The 20054-nt window shown below is 32.8% G+C and overlaps 3 protein-coding genes across 5 annotated transcripts; 1 reads left to right on the top strand and 2 right to left on the bottom strand.

The window, feature by feature from the left end:
* The first annotated feature begins 326 nt into the window (after positions 1-326).
* Positions 327-1985, top strand: LOC139857614 (chlorophyll a-b binding protein P4, chloroplastic-like). Its single transcript, XM_071846431.1, has 3 exons — positions 327-572; positions 657-1072; positions 1710-1985. Exons 1-3 carry the CDS (start codon positions 370-372, stop codon positions 1844-1846), a joined length of 756 nt encoding a protein of 251 aa, XP_071702532.1. The 5' UTR covers positions 327-369; the 3' UTR covers positions 1847-1985.
* LOC139857613 (agamous-like MADS-box protein AGL65) lies at positions 1714-5849 on the bottom strand. Of its 3 annotated transcripts, XM_071846428.1 has the most exons (13): positions 5753-5849; positions 5514-5575; positions 5174-5359; positions 4912-4971; positions 4802-4820; positions 4665-4729; positions 4550-4565; positions 4393-4454; positions 4169-4265; positions 3975-4022; positions 3544-3671; positions 2864-3251; positions 1714-2220 (listed from the first exon to the last, which is right to left on the bottom strand). In XM_071846428.1, exons 3-13 carry the CDS (start codon positions 5356-5358, stop codon positions 2185-2187), a joined length of 1104 nt encoding a protein of 367 aa, XP_071702529.1. In that variant the 5' UTR covers position 5359; positions 5514-5575; positions 5753-5849; the 3' UTR covers positions 1714-2184. The 3 variants fall into 3 exon arrangements, with proteins under 3 accessions (XP_071702529.1, XP_071702530.1, XP_071702531.1); XM_071846429.1 differs by lacking the exon at positions 5514-5575 and having other exon boundaries at positions 5753-5818; XM_071846430.1 differs by lacking the exon at positions 1714-2220 and having other exon boundaries at positions 2700-3251.
* A 2616-nt stretch (positions 5850-8465) lies between these two features.
* Positions 8466-11733, bottom strand: LOC139858566 (uncharacterized). Its single transcript, XM_071847404.1, has 5 exons — positions 11542-11733; positions 9764-10055; positions 9436-9674; positions 9052-9200; positions 8466-8872 (listed from the first exon to the last, which is right to left on the bottom strand). The coding sequence occupies exons 2-5, from the start codon at positions 9931-9933 to the stop codon at positions 8657-8659; spliced, it is 774 nt and encodes a 257-aa protein (XP_071703505.1). The 5' UTR covers positions 9934-10055; positions 11542-11733; the 3' UTR covers positions 8466-8656.
* Positions 11734-20054: the final 8321 nt, after the last annotated feature.

Genomic DNA, 20054 nt, shown 5'->3' with positions numbered 1-20054 from the left:
TTTATAAAAAAAATTAAAAAAGCATAAAAAACTTATGCAACAAACAACCAAACACATGTCATCCAATGACTGGCTAATTAATACAGATACCAGATGACAAGATCAAGAAAAAATCTTCCAATGTGGCATTAAGTGGGATCCCCAAAACACTTGTGAGCAACAAGAAGAAGGTAATAGATTTTCTGGATATGACACGTCAGATAAGGATAACAACCTATTGCTTCTCATTGGCCAATTCCCTCAACATCTATTGAATAATCAAACCTTGAACTACAGCCACATGATTACCACTGCAACCAATATTACAAAAGGATCCACACACAATACACAATTTCACAACTCACATTTCAAAAGTTTCACCCGGAAAATATGGTTGCCGTCACACAAACTCCGGTCGCACTATTCAGGCCGTGTGCATCACGCACCAGATTCCTAACAGGATCATTAGGGAAGTTAAACAGAGAACTATCGGTCAAACCGGCTAATACTTACTCATCTGGTTCTTTCAAGATTGAAGCAAAAAAGGGTGAATGGCTACCTGGGCTAGCCTCACCCGGTTACCTCAACGGAAGGTAGATACGGATTAATACTTAAAACTATAAAAACTGCAAACACTCTAATATATGTGAATTAACTGTGATGTGTTCACTTTTCAGTCTTCCAGGTGACAATGGGTTTGACCCATTGGGGCTAGCCGAAGACCCTGAAAACTTAAAGTGGTTCGTGCAAGCGGAGCTTGTGAACGGGCGATGGGCCATGTTGGGTGTCGCCGGAATGTTACTACCGGAAGTTTTCACAAGCATAGGGATTCTTAATGTTCCTAAGTGGTACGATGCAGGAAAGTCGGAATATTTCGCATCATCATCGACACTCTTCGTGATCGAGTTCATTTTGTTTCATTATGTTGAGATCAGAAGATGGCAAGATATCAAGAACCCGGGAAGTGTTAACCAAGATCCGATTTTTAAAAGCTATAGCTTGCCTCCTAATGAAGTTGGGTACCCAGGTGGCATATTCAATCCACTTAACTTTGCACCAACTGCTGAGGCCAAGGAGAAGGAGCTTGCCAATGGTAATATAAGAAATTACCATCTTACCCTTCACATGTATAGTTGTTAATTACTTTAGATAACATGTTAAAAAGGGCTATTTGGTTTGGGCTATACCTGAATTACTACTTTTCATAAAAATTAAGTTTCTATAGATGATTCATGGGTTAAATAACATCACTGGCGGAAGCGTAATTTTTTTCACCGGGGACGGAAATTTTTTATGAACGTAGCAACTTTTTAAGGGTAAAATATGGAGGTTTTGGGCAAAATTTGGAGGTTTTGGGGTAAAATATGGTGGTTTTGGAGCAAATTATGGAGGCTTTTGGGCAAAATATGGAGGTTTGGGGGCAAAAGATGGAAACTTTGGGCAAGAAAAAAAAAAATTCCACCGGCGGTGTAATCGAAAAATCCAAAATTTTTGTACTAAAAATTACAAATCGGCCCTGAATAAGATTACATATTTTACACTAATATAGCTTTTGTCAGATATAAAACTACTTTATAAGGTTCAATGCTTTGAAAATACATGTTTGTACCGCTTGACCCAATTTACCCGTTTTGACTTGTACAAAGATTGGCTTATCTTACCTGTATGACCCATTAGAGATAGAATAACATAATCCACCCATTAGTAATAAGTTTTCATTCTGATCACAGGGAGGTTGGCTATGTTGGCATTCTTGGGATTCGTGGTTCAGCACAACGTGACCGGGAAAGGCCCATTCGACAACCTATTACAGCACCTCTCAGACCCATGGCACAACACCATTGTCCAAACATTGTCAGGAAACTAAATATATTATTTATAGCTAAAGTAAAGAGAAAGAACGTATGTTGTTTTGCACTGTTTCGTGTATGGGTTGTGACCCAAGATCTAAGTTGTGTTTGATATGTACAGGGGAATATGAAATGGTAATTTCTGATTTATCTGAACTTATTATGATCATCATAAAGTATAAATCTTGAACTTGACAAGAGTAAAGATCAAATACTATATGAGTAATTCTTACTATACAGATATAAAAGGACGTTGCTTACCTATATCTTGATTCTTAAAACAAATTAACTTGGGAAAACCATGTGAACTTTTCCAAACAAAAGTTGTACATATGTGTGATGATCGCACGATCCTTCAGCACTGGTTATTTGTCATTAGATGATCCGGTTGCTGCAAGAAACCATATAACCTCACACTATTAACTTTTGTTACTCCATAACAAATTAAAATAAACCAGATGAATTTTATTACAAATGTTAAAATGGCCGGGTTAATAACGAGTCAAAACAGGTACTTTTGTATAGGCCATCACTTCTTCAGTGGCGATTCCAGGATCAAAACTCGATGGTGTCATGATTTTTTTTTTCCAATACTAAATTTTTTTCCCAGTACTAGTTATATTTAAATGTTATTTTAGTGGTTGTTTACCTAAAAACCCACAAATTCAAAAAATATATGGGGTCTTGTAGTTAAATTTTTATTTTAGTGTTGTTTACATAAGAAAAATCGTAAATTTAAAAAATATATGGGGTCTTGTAATTAAATTTAAGGTGTCTTATACAATTTGAAGAGTACTATGTAATAAAAAATTTCAAACTAGTGGTATCTTTTTAACAATAAGTGTCATGTATGAGTACAAAGATTATTCATAAAATGATATAATATCTTGTATGAAACGATTCAGGACATATAAAGCTAAAATAATACACTTGCTGGTTTACCCATTTCACCTTATTATAAAGATAAAACACACCAATCGAACCATTCATAAGTATATGCATAAATAATGTTGCACCTATTTATAAAGCCTAACCTGAGGTTGAGAATACGGGTTTGCATCAATGATAGAAAGAGGACAAGGTCCGGGTTCAGGATTCCATGCATGACACATATTATCGTTGGAGACAGGTCTAGGCATCTCAAAGTTGCAATTTGTTGCATAATCAAGGAATCCTCGCATAGTCGTTGATGTGTCAGTCCTCATTTCTTGTTTTGGTTGTGCATAATTGATATTACTGTATGGATTGAACGGAAATTGTTCACTAAAATCTGGTCTCAAATTCGATGTAGTACACAGTTCGGCCAAACCATTATCTTGCCTTGCGCGTTCGACTTTTACAGAGCCATCCATCTCTAGATGTTTGATAGAACCAAACAAACCAGAAAAGTTTGGATAGGAAATCCCAGAATAATCTCCATCTCTGTAATATAAATCAGAAATTTATTATATTCCCAGAACATATCAAATGAATCAATTAGGTTGTTGTTATATCTAAAATTGTCAAAATATCAAAATGTAAAAAAAAAATTATAGATAAAAAAGAAACCATTCAAAAGTCACTTTAATTGCTACTAAAATTTTAACAGTGATTAAAATAACACAACTTTCATTACATATTTGACATAGTAATTGTTTACTAAAACTTTATTACTATATAATTTTGGGACAAAGGAAGCATAAACTATAGAAGTTCAAGGTAGGAGTACACTGACCTTTGAGGTATGTAATTTTGTTTCTCTGGTAAGACAAAATTTCGATTTTCATTATTTGGAAGCCATGATAAGTTCTGATCATCTTGAGTATTAGCCATTATTAGAGGCAGTTGTAACCCATTTTGGAACTGTAATGAAACATTGCGTAAATCAAATATTATCAAGATATAAACAATTGGGTCAAACATGTTGAACATCAACCAAACAGTCGTTTGTTACATAAAATTTGAAATATCATAAAAAGTTAAATCATTACTTCAAAATTATTAGATTATTTTTTAGATAATACAATTTTTATAATTATATGACAAGCTAATTATTTATCATCACTTGAGAGATTTTTGGGCAGAAATTTTTCGAACCCCAACCGAATTAACCACCTTTATCAATACGAGGATAACCGAAAATAGATAATCATAGAGTTAAAATACCTGGGTCGTGCAATCGAGTGAAATAAGCTTCTGTTGTCCAAAATTATCCTGTCAGTAGCCATAAATTATATCAAAAACCAATTATACAACATGTAGTTGGGCACTTCATATACATAAGAGTCTTATTAGATGAGATGAAATAAAATGCGTAACAACAATCTTTCCCAATGACATCATCTTTGGTCATATGATACCTTGTGTATACGAATCCGATCAAGTGATTCGCTTAAGTAATCCTCCATCTGCTTGAGATGTTCAATATTCTCAATCTTGTCTGGATTACTCCAAAAGCTAAAATACAATGAATTACATCTGATTAAGTATTGAAATTAAACAAGAACACACGAGAAGTAGAGAGAAAACAACAACTGAAAAAAGATTACGCAACACATTAGATAACTGATGGATTCAAAGGTACCTTAGTCGCCTATGTAAGTCAGCAAGTTGAGATTGTAACATCATTGAATGGTTACCCAAATCCTGAAAATATTATCAACTATTAAGTTTATTCTCAACAGAATTTCAGAATGTAATTTTCTAAAATAGAAACTAATTGACTGTGAGTATCTTCTGACCTCGGCCGATTGACTGCTGCAAAGACAACCAAAAGAAAAGAAACCAAGATCAGTTACGTAACAACATAAAGATAGGCAGATAACATATAATAAATTGACATGAATCTACAACAACCTTGCACCAGACATGTCTTGTATATTTACATCATGGTCCAACTTCTTGAAAGTTTTCTTCAAAGCCTGTATGTTCAAATGATCAACAAATAACATGATAAAGAGAAAAATATAGTTTTCTGTGGATGGACGTCTTACTTCAAGGCTCTCCAATTTCCTATAGAAAGACGAATGATAAAAATATGATCAGTAATTTGTTTAGAATTCAAATTCTACCAAGTATTGTCATAAATAAATAGATATCACACCTTTTTGCTCTTTCTTGTGGTGTTAGTCGAGCAAACTTTGCAATAACCTCATCAATGTTACTGCAGATTCAAGAGAGATAGATTAAAATGCTTTTTATTAGTTATGTACTCCTACGATATAAGATTCACAGTTACACATAAACAACTAGTCGCTTGTACATACAACCTATAAACTTTCACATAAAAAACCTTTTAAAATTATAATAAAAATATACAGTAGTATGTTAAATCTTGATATATGAAATGAAAAGGAGATAATAACCTGCGTTGTCCGGTGAACAATGTAGGCTTTCCGGTTGGAGAAAACATAAGAAGTATAATATCAATATCACATAACACCGATAATTCTTTCGCTTTCTTTAAGATTCCATTTCTTCGTTTTGAAAACGTCACTTGTCGATTGCTAATATTCTCTAATTTCTTAATTTTCAGCTTCACCCTCCCCATACTGCAACCAAACCAAAATTATTACATCACCTAAACCTAAATTAGAAAAAGAGTATTGATTATTGATTATATATATCATATCATATATCATGATAAAATACATATAAAAAAATCAATTAATGTAACAGCTGTGATAATTAAATAGCTGAAAATACCTATTAAAAAGTTATGACGGTCACGAAATGATTCCGGGAATTATAAAGCAATTTACGAGGCCCTAGAAATGAACAGAAACCTTGATCACTAAAATTGGCATGAAATTGAGATATTTGAAAGCAAATATGTTGAATCTGATGTAAATAGAACTAAAAAATTCATCAAAAATGACATTAATTAATTAAACATAATTACATAAACATGAAAGAGAGAAATAAAAGAGGGGAAAAGGGCGTACACTTCTGCTGCGATTACGGAGGTTGCGATCGTCACCACGGAGCGGTATAAACGGATACGTGTCACAATTTTTTTATGTAATAAAATCATTATATGTACTGATGATTTGCACAAAGTAAAATAAATAAATTAATTAAAATTATAAATATTGACGCGTAAATGAGAGGAATCGGTGTTGGTGTTTTGCGCGGGTAACATGACGTTCGAATTAGGCGGTGAAGAAACTGATGACAGAGTGACAGTTCATGTTTATTACGAATTGGGATAGAGATGTAAAAAGGGGAAACCAAAACCCAATATTTTTGTCCGGTTCGGGTCAAATAAATGGTTTTAGGGTCGAGGATGAGGATGGTTTTACACACAAACTCGATTACTCGACTCGTATACCCGAAAAAATCTGAGTCCATAAACCTACCTCGTAAACTCGATAACTAGGCCTATAATTCTATAAACCCAATTAATCTGAACGTATACTTGATTACCTAGCCTGTATACTCAAAAAAAGACTAATACTCGTGGAAAAACCCGTTTACCTAATATTTCGTAAGTAAATGGGTACGCAAATACTCGTGGGGAAAACCGTTTACCCGTTAGTTAGTAACTAGATGGGGACCCGGCGGGTCCAAGTCCAAGTTTGAGGCGATTTTTTTTAATTAGGTTCAGGTCAGAAATTACCTAAACCTGGCTCAAACCCAACCCGATATCATCCCTAATTACGAATACAACGAATTCGTTGGTTTCATAAATACTTCCTTGAATAATAGAAAGTTATATTTCCAAAGTCCTTATTAGGTTAGATATTCGGTTTCATAAACGGTATGATCCGAAAAGTTAACTAAATGAAAATCGAAAAAAAAAATAAAAAACAAATCAAATCAAATTTGATTTTAATTTTGGTTTCGTTTACAAATTTGAATTTGAGGAATTTGAATTTTTATTTGATTAATCCGAAAATTGAATTAAAATAATAATATATTAAATTATTTAATTGTATGTATATGCACACCATAAAATGATTTAAAAAATAAAATTCGAATCTAAAATAGATTTTCATATTATTATAGTTAAATTATGATATTTGATAGTTGGATTCAAATTTAATTTTCGATTTGAAATCTTTAATTTTCAATTTTGCTTTAAAAACTTCATCACTAAATAATTCAAAACTTAAAACCAACAAATCTTAAGGACCCGTTTGGCTCACATATTTCAATGGGTTTCTGGAGGAATTGGAATTGAATTTAGACACGCATTGAGTCTATATTCAATTCCAATTTCGCCGGAATTTCATTAGATTCCGTGAGCTAAACGGAGCTTAAGAAATGTTAATGTAGGAATATTTATACTTTAGAATTTAAGTTTCCCAGTCACATACACTGATATAATTTTTCTAAAAATAGAAAAATTGAATGATAGTTTGAAAATTTGAAACACAGAAAAATCAACAATGCAACGTCAACATACTTTTAAGATATCGTCACGTACAGAAAAGTGACCAAATATTTGTTAGAGAAGGTAGAAATGATCATTACACATTTACTTCAATTCGTAGTCTACATTTTCTTCGAAGTAGTAATATACGTCTTATTTTGACTTAGTTGTTTAAAAATGCATCAAAAGATGGATCGTATTTTTAAAAAACAAACACCACGGGGTAACAAGACCCTTAGCATAGCTTTTCTTCCAAATTCGAAAAGAAAAAGTAGATAGTTACCTATACCAACAAATTACTAAAGTCTCAAATGATCTAGTAAATTGATTGTGTATTATCACGGGTTATAGTCTTCTATATATTTCGATCTCATGAATCGTATGACAGTCAAGAAAATACAACTTATTTTATAGTGTCAGACCCAACCATTTGGATGCAAAATCAATTAATACAATCCTTCGATCTCTGACTAATTACCGGCGATCCGAAACAATCCCGTTTGGTTGTTTTTTTCCGTTTGTCAAGAATAAGTACTTTAACCCATTAGTTTTTTTTTCCTACCAACCCATAAAATCAATCAAAAAATCGTCACAAAAACATGTCATACAAACATTCTACACAAAACTGTCGCTAAAACAGAGAATTCTTATCCATTTTTTCATTCAAAACCATTGCTAAACATTCCATAGCCGTCGGAATAACGTGAAAAGAAAAAACATCACAAAAAAGGAGGAAGTGTCATGCAATATGTAACTATATTTCATGACTTCGTTTGAAGAATTTTGAGGTAGTTTGACCGTTTGATCATCTTCCGTTGGGATGTTAGTAGTTATTGTAGTAGCAGTTATTATAGTTGTATGTTCCAATGTCATGTAATCATCGGAAAAATACAACTCCTTTAGTGAAGTCGGCCGCTATTTTGTCTTTCTTCCTATTTTTTTCCAAGAACAAAATATTACCCTCTGCCGCAACGCACGGACTTCTTATTTTTAATAACCTGGGTATCTAACTTTTTTTTTTTTAAACTGACTAATTCCATGGTGACTACCCGCTTTGCGAGCAGCTCGGAGTTATTGCAGGTGAACCTTTGTGGCCATTAGGGAGAATAACTTTGTAGTTGCATGGAATCGAACCCTTGACCTCCATATTAGAAGGTTAGAATCTTACCATGTCACCACCACCCTCATGGTTACGCACGGGCTTCCTTGTTTAACCCAAACATGATAAATTTAATGACAAACAAACATAAATAAAAGTACATAAATAAATAGCAAAACTGGTAACTGAGAAGTTTGCGGCACATCCCAGCAAACACCTCCCAAATTGCTTTTACTCTAGGTATAATCCATTTATAAGAACTTAAAGAATAGTATTACTTCCATAATGAATAACAAATGAATCGTTCACAAAAACAATTATATGGCGCTCCAATTCCTGTGCTCCAATGTTAATGTTTAGAAAAGGTAGACGCTGTTATTGGTCGAATTTAATGGCTGCAGCCTCTAATTCCTCTTCAGTTACTAACCTGGATGTGGGAGTAAATTTCGAGTCTGATATAAGTTTGACCTCATCAAAGTCGGTTGACTTAACTGAAAAGTGGCTTGCTGCTGCATCAATGGTTTTGTTGATGAAATCTAACCGTGAAACATAATCCTTCATGGGGCAGATGAAATCCAGATGATCCCTTGCCTGAAATAGATTCACTAAAATGAGGCTTAACATACTATAACTGTATAACATAACAAGAAGATTATATATGTTTGATCAAACAATGATACATAGCCAATATCTTGTAATTCATGAGTTGGCTACTTGGGCTGACCCGATTCAGATAAAATAGAGTTTTACGAAAAGGATAACTATCATACCATTCGATATTCAGGAGCCCGTTTAGGAAGCTTGAGATAAGACATGTTACGAGTCTCGTAGTCCCACAAAAAGGATGTATGATGGATCCACCGATTTTTAGTGATTGATTGTGCATTTCCACCAAACTTGCGATGGCCAAATACATAATCTACAATAGATAAACAAAATTCATGCTATCAGACTTGTAGCATACCAATTAATATTCCTATGATACTAGTATTAACTTATTCATGTTCTTAAAACTTGCATATATTGAACTAGCCATGAATATACGCAACAAAAACAAAATAAAAAAATGCATATTAAATTGAGATTTACAAAACAACATTAACAAACAGAAAAAATCAAATTCCACCAACGGAATTGGGATTTAATCAACGTACCATTCTCACGAAGCCTGAAATCATCTGTTTCTTGAAACACTTTACTGTACAATAAACTGCTCCAAGACATAATAGGCCGAGGATACGGCTGTACATCAGGAACGGCATCCTTATTACATATAAACGAAACAAATATCGACCCATGATCAACTATTACAGTCCCCCCACCAGTAAACCTTCGTATGACAGGGATTTTATCTTCAAGGACATGGTTAATTTCAACAAGTTCAGCTGGCTTCCTAATCAAAGATTCATGTAAAATAATAGTCTCGAAGTAACATATCAAAACAAGACCTAAATTGTACTCACGATTTATGAAGAAGCTTACCCAGAAATACCCATGACTATAGTGGGCTTATTTGTGCCATCATTGATGATGCACCAATTGTCCGATGATGTTCGAAGAAGACACTCTTCTAATTTCAACTGCTCCAATATCGGCATTCCTTTTGTTCTAACGATATTCATCAACGGAAGTCCAGCTTTTCGAGTAGCCATTACAGAACGTTTGCGTCAACCAATTTTGCGATCTTATTAATGTGACATTGTAACGCTAATTTTCAGGTTACAATGGTCCACGTCAAGGGCATAAGTGAACTTAGCAGCAGAGGAGTTGTGTTCTATATATCAAGATCAATAAGAATAGGTAAGTCACACTACACGGGTATCAACACATTTATCGAACCTTATGGGAAACGATAGTGATAGTGTGCATAACACGATATTGCTTATGATTGCATACTTATAAGTTCGCCATCATATATTTTCAATATATAATACCGAACTTGGGGGACTTGATAGTGCACATAGCACTACATTGCGCATAGCGCAATATTGTGCAATGTTTCAGCACATTGCGCACACAAAGAATCAGCACTAGATTGTGCAATGTTTTAGCACAGCGCAATACTGTGCAATGTTTCAGCACATCGCAATACTGTGCAATGTTTCAGCACATTGCGCGTGCAATGTTTCAGCACATTGCGCAAAAAGAGTACAATATTAAAGGTGGACTCCTAAAGGCATAATCATCTCCTATAAATAGAGGGTCTAACCTCTCATTTGGAGGTGGCAATAACGTATTACGTTACTTATCCGTTATGAGATCATGATCAACAACACGAATATCTCGTAAGGATGTACAATTGTTTGAAGAATGAGAAACACCAAAAATATAATCGACAGATAATAATATAGGGAACTTTTGAGTTTTGTTATTAACTCTCTCTAAATTTACATTTACAATTGTATAGTAAATGCCTAGAGGCTAATTCCCTAAACTCTTCCACTAACAACTATATATGATAGAAAATAGTTAGTGGAGCATATTCTCTCTCAAATTACATGTAAGGTTGAATGAAATATTGAGGCCTGTTCAATTCTCTCATCTACTAGTAGTATTTATTTGAAACTAGTAAACAAGGCACTTTCTCCATTAACTCCACGTGTGCCATCTTGTGGAGGTCATGGGCAGTCAAAACATGGGGTCATGTGAACCAAGTCTCCACCAAACTCGTTCAATCTTAATGACCTGAAATGTTTCATTCAACCGGGACATGGTGAGATGGTTGTTGAGATCCACCGGATTAGTTACTCTACCCAAATAACACCAAGACCGGGACATGGTGATTGACCATTCGAAATGAATGGATAAGGTCCCTTAAACTTCGAAAAAGCTTCAATCTCCAATCTCATTGCACTCGGACTAAATTCGATTAGCATAGTCGAATTTAGGCTTTAGGCTCGATCAGATAGCATACGCGCGTACATTGTGTCGCGATTCTAACTTAATACAGTAATATAATTTGCAGTGGCCAATACAATTATCACCCTTTAATTAAATTCACAAAATCTGAAAGATTAATGATCGAATATTCAGAGAGTGCCCTGAAACAAGAAGATCCATTGGTGCCTAAACGGGGCAAAAATAGGTTGGCTGGGTAACGGGGGGTCAAAATGGGCTACGCTAAAATTAATTACACGACCAAACTTTGAGTAAACGATAATTACGTTTGACACGAAACTCGTTGTGCATCAGACATACAACATAAGTTAATTTTTAACATTGATTTTGCAGACCCTAAATTAATAAAGTGAAATAATTACCTGATTTAATCTATAGAAAATTGTTGAGACTGAAAACTTTAGGTTGAAGATGAAGAACAAGTATTGAGTACCTACTTCAATCGCTCGCTTCTATTTTACTCCATAATTTGATATTGACTCAATATGAAGAATGAGGGCAGGCGCCAGTTGCTAGTTGGGAAGACGAAACGATGGTAATCAGATGAGGAAGAAATGTTTTTTAGGCCCAAAAGTCTAATAGGGCCAATTAATTTACTCTTTTATTGAGTAGTGGGCGTTTGGGCTTTTGGCAAATCAAAATTTAACATTATATGTTAGTGGGCCACTGGGACAGGTGACCCCCAGCCCCTTATTGGGTCCGCCCTGCATATAAGTATCCTCCTCAAGATTCAATCTATAAACAAATTAAGTAGAAACTACTCCCATACCTATGCTTAGAATCGCATTTCTTTCCAAAAGTCTTGAACACTTTAGTTGCTTGACTTGGATTGTTTACACCTTCGGACCCATTTGGCCATTAGCTTTAAGACTTTGATTTTAATCATGCCGACAATTAAAATTCATATTCTTAAGTGTGGTTGAATGGGGTCAAGCTTTCGAATCAATTGAAAATTAGACCTGATAATGTTAACCAAAACTTAAAAAATGGGTTAATGGATTTTTCAACTTAATGATTCCTATAAAAAAAAATATAAAGGAACGAGTTCAACAGTTATCATCGCCTAAACTCAGTGGGCGGATTTGAGGGCGTGCAACACGTGCATTCACACAAGGCCCATAATTCAAAGAAGCTTATAATCTAACAATACGTAGTACTTGTGGAAAAAAAATTGTTATGACTGATGCTGATACTTAACCAAAATTTTTAGTTCTCACTGAAATTATTCTTACGTATATTTAAAACTTTTGTATATACAAAAGGCCAATTTTTATTATTTAAACAGGATCTATATGAAAAATTGGAATCGACGGGACGACCCTGCCTAAACTCAATAAATAGAGAATGGTCTAATGGATCTTGTGAATGAGTCAAATGAGTCGAACATAACAAATTTCATCCGTCAAACATTTATAAGAACTTTAATGGTTATATCAATTATTATGTATATTAATATTTTTTATATATATAATAAAATAAGTGATTAAAAAATAAATAGTAATAATAATAACTAAAATGATATAATAAATGTAAAAGTATATGAGTCGTTGGGACCATCTGTAATAACCCGACTTTTTCTGTTAAATACTTAACAACCATTTATTAAATTCAATAATTTTTCAACGCCATTTTTTTATATATATTTAAGAACATACTAATTTTGATATAAGTTAATTTATCACTAGAAAATTTTGAAAATTAGTAGTAATAAAGTTAATAATTTTAACTGATAACTTCTGAAATATATAAAAATACTTTATTTAAAAATAAAATGATAAATAAAAATATACAATAAATGATTAAATTGAATTTCAACATCACTATATTCGTATATATTTCTAATCATTATTTAGATTCAAGTTGTAAGAAATTTTTATACTACTTTTTAATATTTATTTTTTATTAAAACACTACGGTTAGTGAAACCAGGAAAAATATCTTTTCAGACAATGAAACGTATGAATTCTTATTTTAAATATTATTTTATATAATAATTAAGTTTTAAAAATCATTTTAATTAATTAGGATATTCTTAAATTAAACTTGAGAAAAATTAGTTTAAACATTCATGTTTCAATAAAGGACAAATATTTATTTAATGTAAAATACAAATATAAATATAAATAAGTATTATATGAAACACATAAACCAGGTATGACGTCGAGAGTTTAAAATGTTTCAATCAATATAGATATATATATATAATTTTTTTTATAAATATAAAATTAACCAGTCATGGAATCATATTAAGATAAAATACATTGGATCTTAGCTAAAGGATAAAAATTTAATTATAACATGTGACTATACAGTAATACCCATGTTTACCTAATTATTATACCCGTGATATATCTATTTACCCGGGACTACACATTAATACCCGTGTATATTAATTATTACATCCGTGATATCTATTATTGAGATAGAAATATACTCGTGACATATCTATCTATTTATAACCCTAATTCATTTCATCAAACACACACATACCTACATATTCTTCCCCTCCTCAAGAACACCACTACTATTCATCATCATCATCAATCTTTCTCACTCAAGAACACCCTAAAAACTTGATGGATCATAAAATTGTTTACATATTCGGATTCATCTCGAAGAGCTCTACACATCCATACCAACAATTTCTTGATTAGAGTAAGATTTAAAAACTCCAATTTTCTAGTTTTCATGTTTTTGTTACATATTAGGGAAGATATAGTGTCTAGTGCTCAAGTCCTTGTATGTATGCATGATATTATTCGTTAACTTGATCGTTTGATGACTTTTTGATGAATCACGAATTTGTTTTGTGTGAGGTCAGAAACTTGAACTTACTGAATGTATAATATTATGAGATAATCAGAATCCTCTTGAAAAACTAATAAGTTTGGGCTTTGGAATTTCGAATTTTCGTTACCGTATGCTCATGTTATGTTTAATTGAAGTTTTAACTCGTTTTTATGAATGATCACGAATTTGAATGGTATGCTACTGATATGAATATGATATTTTTAGTTTATGATATGTGTATAAATGTATTCCTCTTGAAAAATTAATAACTTTTGGTTTAAGAATCGTTTGATTTCGATTAACAGATCAAAAACTACGCGTAAATAGATTTTGATATAAAAATTCGTAACTGCTTATCTGATTCTGAGCAGGTAAATCTTAGTAACTGATTATAATAAGTTGTTAGATGAATTACTCTCGAAAAGTAGTTAAATTTTCATATAGATATTGCGTAAATTGGGCGAACAGGTCAAAAGTTAGGATTAAAATAAGGTACATTTCGGGATAGGCTGAAAAAGTACATTTTTGACATGGTTAACGAGGTGTAATTAAAAACCTGGGTTGATAGAATTGTAGAAGTCGAAAGTCTATTGAATTTAGACTCAAGAATCGGGTCATTTCGATTTTTCTTGAACCCTATACACTCGTTCAAAGTTTTGTACATTTTATTAAAAGTGCTGTTAAAAACTGATTCGACCAGCGGGTACGTTTGCTGTTTCTGGAGCTGTTCTGGGTCGAATGAGACTTTACGAAAAATTAAGTAGATTCTCCACTTAAAAACACCGCATCTCCAATTGGCTGTGACTGATTTGGAGTTACGATGATTTTTCTAAAAATCACAGAAGTTGTTGCTGTAAATACGATTTTAAGCGTGTGTTTTTGCAAATGTTTCGGTTATAAAAATAATGACCAATGCTAGAGACTTGAGACTTTTTGTACGAACTTAATACACTTATATTAACTATTTCATATAGTGTGGGGTGTTCTAAAGTGATAATTTTGTATAAGTATAAACCATGTAATTTAAACCGTCCGTTTGGACACTTGACCCATTTAAGCCAAAAAGTATCGAAATGAGTAACGGGCAACTTGGACACGTCCGATATATCAATTTAAGTAAGTTTGAAGATGGTAATGTTTTAAAAATGAGTTTTGACATGTTTTGGTCAAAATGGGTATTTATGACCCATTTGGGTCATACGCGCTTACTTTGACCAATATGTGAAATTTTGAGGATCAAAGTTATGTAACACGTCTAAAATATCATTTATAAACTTGTGACATGATTTTTACATGCTCAAGTATTATGGTTTGAAATTTGAGTTATCAATGGAAAATTTTATTATTTTAGTGAAAGTGTCAAAATGACTCTCAGGCTTACTTTGTGGGCTCGTAATTTGTAAATGATTAAGTTATGGGAAAAACTATTAATTGGGCCAGAAAGTAGATATGAGAAGCTTCAAAATGATATAAGATATGTATGATTTTGTCTAGTCTAAACTGGTTTAAAACGAACATGAAAACAGGATATTGTGGCTGACTTTTAGTCTTGGTTATGTAACATCCCGCCTTTTTCCGTTAAATTTATTTTTAACACCGTCTTTTTTTTTTTAATAATACCTTTCGTTATTTAAATTCGTAGTTTCCGTTGACTAACGTTCATAATAATTCCGTCATTTAATTATAACATCTCTCGTTAACTTGCGTTTTAAAAAAATATTCGATCGGTTAAATCCCGCACCCGCTTTGAAACTCGAGGGACCGGAGTTGCCAAATGGGCAAACTAGTTGACTAGGTCAACTAGTCAACCCATTTTTCCACCATTCATTCATTCCATCATCTCCCTCATCTCTTTTCTCTCCATCTCAAGAACACACACATAAACCCATTCCATTCATTCATCATCTAAATTCAATCTTGGAAGCTCACAACAAATCCGACTACATATTCTTGATCCTCTCATCATTCTCTACGATTTGATACTAACTACACCGAGTTTGGGTAACTTTCTAAAAACTCTAGATTTCTATAAATTCGTGTTTTTGACTTGAAATTGTGTTAGTTAGTGTCTATGGCTCGTGTCTAGCATGAATATATGTTTTGTTTGCTCGATTGTTGATTTGAGTAACTAGTTTGAACTTTTGAAGTGGGTTAGCTTAATCTTTGATTTTGGATGATTAAAAGTTGTTTAATTGTTAAAGTTCATGTTTTAATTGTGTTACTAGTATCATTAGCTACATTTTGATGTGTAGGTTGATTAAGAAAACTTCAAAAACCCGATTTAGGATTTTGTGATGTTGACTAGGGTTTGATAGACTTTGAAATGAACTTTTGATGCATTGAATGCTTGTTAATGTTGTTAGTAAGTGTTTAGATGCAATGTATGCTTAATTACCTTCGAAACGGCATATCGTATGTGTAAATTGGATTCCCGAATCATAAAATACGTTTTACGAACTTGAAACTTTGAAAATAAACCTTTCTTGATCAATTGACGAGTTTTCGGTTATTGTAAATGATGTTTTTGCTTGATGAAAAGTGGTTAGTTGTATTCCTTGTCAAAATACCTTTCCAACGATATAAGATACTTGTTTTGGATGTTTACGGTTTAGGATTTATGGGTATTTGAAGTTGGATTCGTGCATAAGTTGAAAACTGCAGAAAATAGCTGAACAGCATGGTGCGCGGCGCGCACCTCACCCCGCGCGGCGCGCAAATGGGTCTGGCCAGATTCTGCTCATTTTGTCACTTTTCACGCGAAATGTTTGACTAGCTATCGACCTCCGATTCACATGAAACTTGTTCTAATATGCTTATATATGAATAACTAGCATAGAAAAATAGTTCGGGACCCGACCCGAATGCGTTGACTTTTTCGTTGACTTTGACCAAGTTTGACTTTTAGTCAAACTTAACCAAACTTTTATACAATCATTCTAACATGCTTTTATACTTGTTTCTTGTATGAAACTTGACAACGTGATTCACATGCTATACTTAATCGAGTCGTAACGAGCCATAGGACTAATTGAACACATTTCACCCGACCTTGTGTCGTAACCGGTTAATTGATATAACTTACTTGTTTAGGTCAAGACTAAGCAACTTTCATGCACACGTTACTTGTTGAAGTACCTTTATACTCGTGCACTCGAGGTGAGATCATAGTCCCACTTTTACTCTTTTTGAACTTACTTTTGGGATGAGAAAACATAAACGTTCTTTTAAACTACGTGAACACAAGTACAGGGAAAACAAACATTCTACATACGAGTTTGAACACAAATCCTCAATTCGATTATCATTAGTTACATCAGATGGTGTAAGCGAGAACTTATGTTATATGGCCATATGGGTTTGACAAACCCTCACTTCGGACGGTTCGCTACCGTCTACGGGTGAAATATATTTTCGGTAAACAGTGTATGTTCTAACACTATTATTACGGGGTTCAACGGTGTAATGACCCGGAAATTTCCGACCAAATTTAAACCTTAACCTTTATATGTTTCCGACACGATAAGTAAAATCTGTAATGTTGAGTCTAGAAAGTTTGAAATCTATATTCGGAAAATCAGTTACCCTTTGACCAAGCCTGACGATTCACGAACAAATGTTGTAAATATATATATACATATATGTTATTATTTTACTTCTATTATTATTATTATTATTAATATTATATTATTATTATTATTATTATTATTATCATCATCATTATTACTATCTTATGATTATAAATTTTATTATTGTTATTTATAATGTTAAGAATATTATCAATAGTGTTATAAGATTTATTATAAAATAAATACAAATATGTGTAGATATTAATAATACAGATATAATTACACCAAATCAGATATATCCTTTTACGCGTTTGGATTTGTTATCTATCCTAATCAGTAACTTTATTTTTTCTTCTGTCTCTCTGTTTACTTGTGATTATATGTCTACCTAATCTTGATACAAAACAAAAATTTCTCAATCAAGTCTTATCACTGGATTAATCGTTCATTTTCACATATCAAATTACAATTTATGATTCTTTACTCTTTATCTATATAATATGGCTTATATGCGTATATAGATATACTTCACCACCTTCCTAACTATTTTTTTTTTCTTTTCTTTCCTTTCTCATAATCTTAAACACCAACCCAAACGGTTTTGTTGTGGCTACACTACTACCCGTCTTCTCTTTATAGTTTTGTCCAAACAACCAAACCGTCACCAACACTTTCAAACACCACTACACCACCATCAACTTAATACATATATGTATGTATATTCTTTTTCGTTTCCTATTAGAATCACCAAAACCGTCATCTCTCAACTTCACTTCACCACCCTCACTATTTTCGGCCACAACCACCTTCATCATTCAAACACCACCAAAAGAAGCCATCCACCTATCTTCACTTTCTTCTTCGAGAACCCACTTCACCATGACCTCCATAGATAACCTTTACGACTCTCTCTCTCTCTCTCTCTCTCTTATCTCTCTCCTATTTTCTGTTTCTAAACGAACACTCAAACCACCATATACTGACATCAATGATCTCAGTCTGATGCTTCTTTTCGTTGTTTCCTGTATTTGTCTGGAAAACACCACCGTAAGCCACCCAAACTGCCACCATCACAATGAAAGACTGTTACTCGCTATTTCTTTTCTTTCTTTTCTATTCCCTTTCGAAATCATAGTAAACTGTTGCACCTGCAATCGCTAGTCCATGCTCATGCTGCTGTTGAAACGTATGATGATGATGGATAATGTAAATGATGTTGACGAGAGACATATTGATGATCGAAGAAGCATGAATACTATTATATTTATGGCTGGCAATTATTTAGTAGGAGATACCCTACTTACTACTTTATTCGCTAGTGGAGTAGATTAGTGATACAATAATGAATTGATGGGGCATCGAAATACTTTAGTGTTAGACAAAGACGTTTTTTTTTGGAAGTTGATTACATCAGATTTCATAAACGGATTTATTAATAATATCATGTTACCACTTGCCTTTCTTTTGGCCAACCATTAATAAACTATCTTGATTGTGGGATATGTTGTTTAAACGAATCTTAGATGAACTAGGTTGTGGTATAAACTAATTGGTACCTTTGTTGTAGTGGTAGGGTAAAGTACATAAGGAAGAGGGATTATTTAAGTAGGCAAGACAGTGTTATAAAATGGGAATGGTAGAATGATTCTGCAACTAGTCTGATATATTTTTTTTTTAAAAGGAAACGAACCCTATAAATGTCTAGTCGCATTCGGGCCTAACAACAAGCTACTGGATTGAACTGTTTGGGCCGTAAACTTGCTATCACAAATTTGGGCCGAAGATTGGTGTTGAATTACCAAGTTTCAATTCTTATTTGGACTCGTGATTTTGTTTATACACTAATACAAAATTTGATGGTTTGATAACTAGAATATGATGATGAGTTTGGTAGAGATTAATGGAGATATAGTTGGTTATGATAATACATAAGTAAAGAGAATGATAGATACTGTGTTGATGTATCACGATGAATGAGATGATGATTATAATTAGGAATATGATGATAATGATGATGATGTTGATAGAATGATGATAGTGAATGATGAGATTGATTAGATTAGATGATATACGTTATAAAGAATAGTAAATGATAATGTTAAGCGAGTGATCATGATGATAGAAAAAGGATAACGATTGAGAAGTAAGGATGATAATGATGGTAATTAATGACGAGTAATTAAGAAAGTTATCGGGCTAGCGGGACGTCGTGGGTTCAAACCCGGACTTGGGCATATTTTAGGATTTCTTCCTTGAGGTAGTTTACTGATTTCTTATTTCTATTATTATTATTATAATTATTATTATTTTAATGTAGTAGTATTTTTTTATCATAAATATTACTAAAAGTATCATTATTTTTAAATTTATCATTTTTGTTAAAATTAATATTTTTATTGAAATTTATAATTATCATTTTTTTTTTAAAAAATTTATCATTATTAGAAGTATCAGGATTTTTATCATAACTAGTATTATTTTTATTATTATTAGTGTTATTAATACACCTAATAAAGATT

Source organism: Rutidosis leptorrhynchoides, chromosome 7, assembly GCF_046630445.1.
Source record: "Rutidosis leptorrhynchoides isolate AG116_Rl617_1_P2 chromosome 7, CSIRO_AGI_Rlap_v1, whole genome shotgun sequence".
NCBI classification, from domain to species: Eukaryota; Viridiplantae; Streptophyta; class Magnoliopsida; order Asterales; family Asteraceae; genus Rutidosis; species Rutidosis leptorrhynchoides.
The sequence above is the reverse complement of the archived record's forward strand: the minus strand, read 5'-3'. Positions and strand labels throughout refer to the sequence as shown.